Below are 3131 nucleotides of genomic sequence, written 5' to 3'. Positions count from 1 at the left end.
CTAGAATTAAATTTTAACAAAAAATAAAACACTATAGAATCATATTTCACTAAATTGTCTTAAATATATTTGTACTTTTGAAGAAATATTAATGGTATCATATATTTATATAGGAGTCTCCTAAAAATATATTGTCTTGTTATCTTATCGAAATGTGTGCTTATTTCCACTGACAAGTCGGAATCGGAGAAAAATATTATTCTAGAGAGATTGTTAATTTACCGAGTATTAATTTAGTGATGTTTTACTGTATACTCCCCCTGTCCCTAATTACTTGTCAATTTTAACAAATCAAGAAAATACAAAAATTTTACCTATTATACCCTCAATTAATTACTTTGAAAAAGGTAGAATTTCTTGAAAATCCTAAGTTTTTAATTCATCCACTTTATAATTAATAAGGATAAAATGGTAAACTCACTATGACAATTATTGTTTTCTTAATAGGTGTACTAATTTAAAAGTGAACAAGTAATTAGGGACATAGGGAGTACTAAATTGATAAGAAAGAGGAAGCAGGGGCCAAATTTGACAAAGTAGATGGTCGGATGGTATTAAACAATAAATATCCGTAGAGAAAGGGATACAAACCGAATAAAATTTATCCGCATCTAGTGTTTATACTAAATTTTATTAATTTACAGTAATTTAGGTTATAAATTAGAATAAAAGTATTTGTAAATTTTAATTACGACTTATTATAAGGATATATATATATAAAGATATGTATTGCATATTTATTGGTGCGTAACGTACAATTAAATTTTTTACTAGAAACTTAGTGACGCAAGCAATGAAGTCTACAATCGGCGCCAGAAGGGATAATTTGAAAATACAAATAAAAAAAATTGACAAGATAAGTGGAACGAGTTAAAATCTTTATTCGAAATTAATTTTCCCTCCATTTTTTCAGGGTAGAGTCTGTTACATAGAATTTACTTAATACAATTATATTTTAAATATAATTTATAGACTATTGCACAGTAAAATTTTATCTGATGCACACAAAATGTTTACCGAACAAAATCAATCAGATGAAAATAATAATAATAATGCTTCTATTTCCAATACTCTTTTTTAAAGTTCATTTATGTCCACTCAAAGAACCCAAGTTTGAACGTTGAAAAGGTCAAAGCTCATACACATGTCAAGCTCTAACAAAAAAGAGTAGTAATATCTAAGTTTCCATCTTCACAAGATATTATAAAGTATTGCTACTCAATATCCAATTTTCTACTCTATAAAACACCTTCCAACTTTAACCAAACACAAACAAAACTACAACTACAAATTTCAACAATGCTCTCTTTCTCTCAATTTCCTATCCCTCTCTTCTTTTTCCTCTCTATCCTCCTCACCCTCCAACAACATTGCCTCGCAAACTGCCATGTGGATGATGAGACTGGGTTGTTAGGTTTCAAATCGGGTATCAAATCTGACCCGTCAGGTCTTCTATCAAGCTGGAAAGCGGGTACCGATTGTTGTAAATGGTCAGGTATATCTTGTGGGGATAACAATCGGGTCACCGGTCTATCAATTGGTGGACAACCCGATAAAAAACAAATCTTATCGGGTACCATCTCACCATCTCTCTCCAAACTAAAAATGCTAACCAGTATTTCTCTTACGAATCTCAAAAACTTAGCAGGTACACCGAATTTCCTCCTTTCTTTTCCTAATATTCAAATAGTTTACCTCGAAAACAACAAGTTATCGGGTCAAATACCACCCAAAATTGGTAACTTGACCCAACTTTTTGCACTTAGTTTCTTGGGTAACAAGTTAACCGGCCCGATACCAAGTTCTATCGGGCAGTTAACTCAGTTGAGTCAGCTCAAACTCGGCGATAACCTGCTCACTGGCACAATTCCCAATACATTCAACAAACTCAAAAGCTTATCTTATTTGAGCTTAGAAAAAAATCAACTCAGTGGTTCGATACCAAATTTTTTCAATTCCTTATCTAATCTCAGAATATTAGCACTTTCTCACAACAAATTTACTGGCAATATTCCAAGTAGTATAACTGCTTTGGCACCAATTTTAAGGTTCCTTGAGGTAGGGCACAATTATTTATCCGGGAAAATCCCGGATTTTCTCGGAAAATTTCGTGCCCTAGACACATTAGATCTTTCTTATAACAGATTCTCGGGAACAGTGCCAAAAACTTTTGCGAATCTTACCAAAATCTTTAATCTCGATCTATCTCATAATCTTCTTGTGGATCCATTTCCAATATTGTTTGTAAAAGGCATTGAATCTCTAGATCTATCGTATAATAATTTCCATTTAAATACGATACCAAGTTGGGTGACTTCATCTCCGATTATATACTCATTGAAGCTAGCAAAATGCGGGATCAAGATTAAATTGGATGATTGGAACCCGAAAACAACGTATTTCTACGACTATATTGATCTATCGGATAATGAGATTACTGGAAGTCCGATTGGGCTGTTGAATAAGACAGATTTGTTAATAGGATTTTATGCTGCTGGGAATAAATTGAAGTTTGATTTGGAGAAAATGAAGATTGTTAAGACACTTAAGGAGTTGGATTTGTCTAGAAATATGGTTTATGGGAAAGTTCCAAAGGAAATTAGTGGACTAAACAAGTTGAATTTGAGTAGTAATCATTTGAGTGGTCAGCTTCCACCAACAAAGTTTAAGGCTAATTCATTTGCTGGAAATAAAGGTCTTTGTGGTTCACCATTACCCCCTTGCAAAAAGGCTTAGTATAATGATTATATTGTTTTAATTAATTATTATTATTATTATTATGTACTACTAGAGCTATGTTATGCTAGTAATAATGATTTTGGTGTTTTACAACAACTTGCACTTTGTTTTTGTTAAATAAATATGTTTTGATAAGTGGGACTTCCCAAATTTAATAATGAGATCTTTAGTTCGTATACTTAAATTATTTATCATTTATTTTTTTTAGTTGGTATACTTAAATTATATATTCATAATATATACTTCTGCTGTCTAATTATACTTGTCAGTTATTGATTTTGTACATTTCTTAAAAAATTATAAATAGAAGAATAATTTTATTATATCACTTTTGAATAAAATAAATACAAAGTCTTGAAAAATGTAAGAGGAAACTAATTATAATTAATGAT

General features: G+C 30.9%; 1 protein-coding gene across 1 annotated transcript; it reads left to right on the top strand.

Annotated features, from left to right (window-relative positions):
* The first annotated feature begins 1287 nt into the window (after positions 1 to 1287).
* Positions 1288 to 2868, top strand: LOC125828942 (leucine-rich repeat receptor-like serine/threonine-protein kinase SKM1). The gene has a single exon (XM_049508250.1). It carries the CDS (start codon positions 1300 to 1302, stop codon positions 2734 to 2736), a length of 1437 nt encoding a protein of 478 aa, XP_049364207.1. The 5' UTR covers positions 1288 to 1299; the 3' UTR covers positions 2737 to 2868.
* Positions 2869 to 3131: the final 263 nt, after the last annotated feature.

Source organism: Solanum verrucosum, unplaced genomic scaffold (genome assembly GCF_900185275.1).
Source record: "Solanum verrucosum unplaced genomic scaffold, falcon-dt-bn FXZP01000067.1, whole genome shotgun sequence".
Classification (NCBI taxonomy): Eukaryota; Viridiplantae; Streptophyta; class Magnoliopsida; order Solanales; family Solanaceae; genus Solanum; species Solanum verrucosum.
Note: the sequence above shows the minus strand (reverse complement) of the source record. Positions and strands in the feature narration are given on the sequence as shown.

What these genes read in the sequence shown, in the direction of transcription:
- LOC125828942 (XM_049508250.1), top strand. Translation starts at nt 1,300, where the DNA reads ATGCTCTCTTTCTCTCAATTTCCTATCCCTCTCTTCTTTTTCCTCTCT.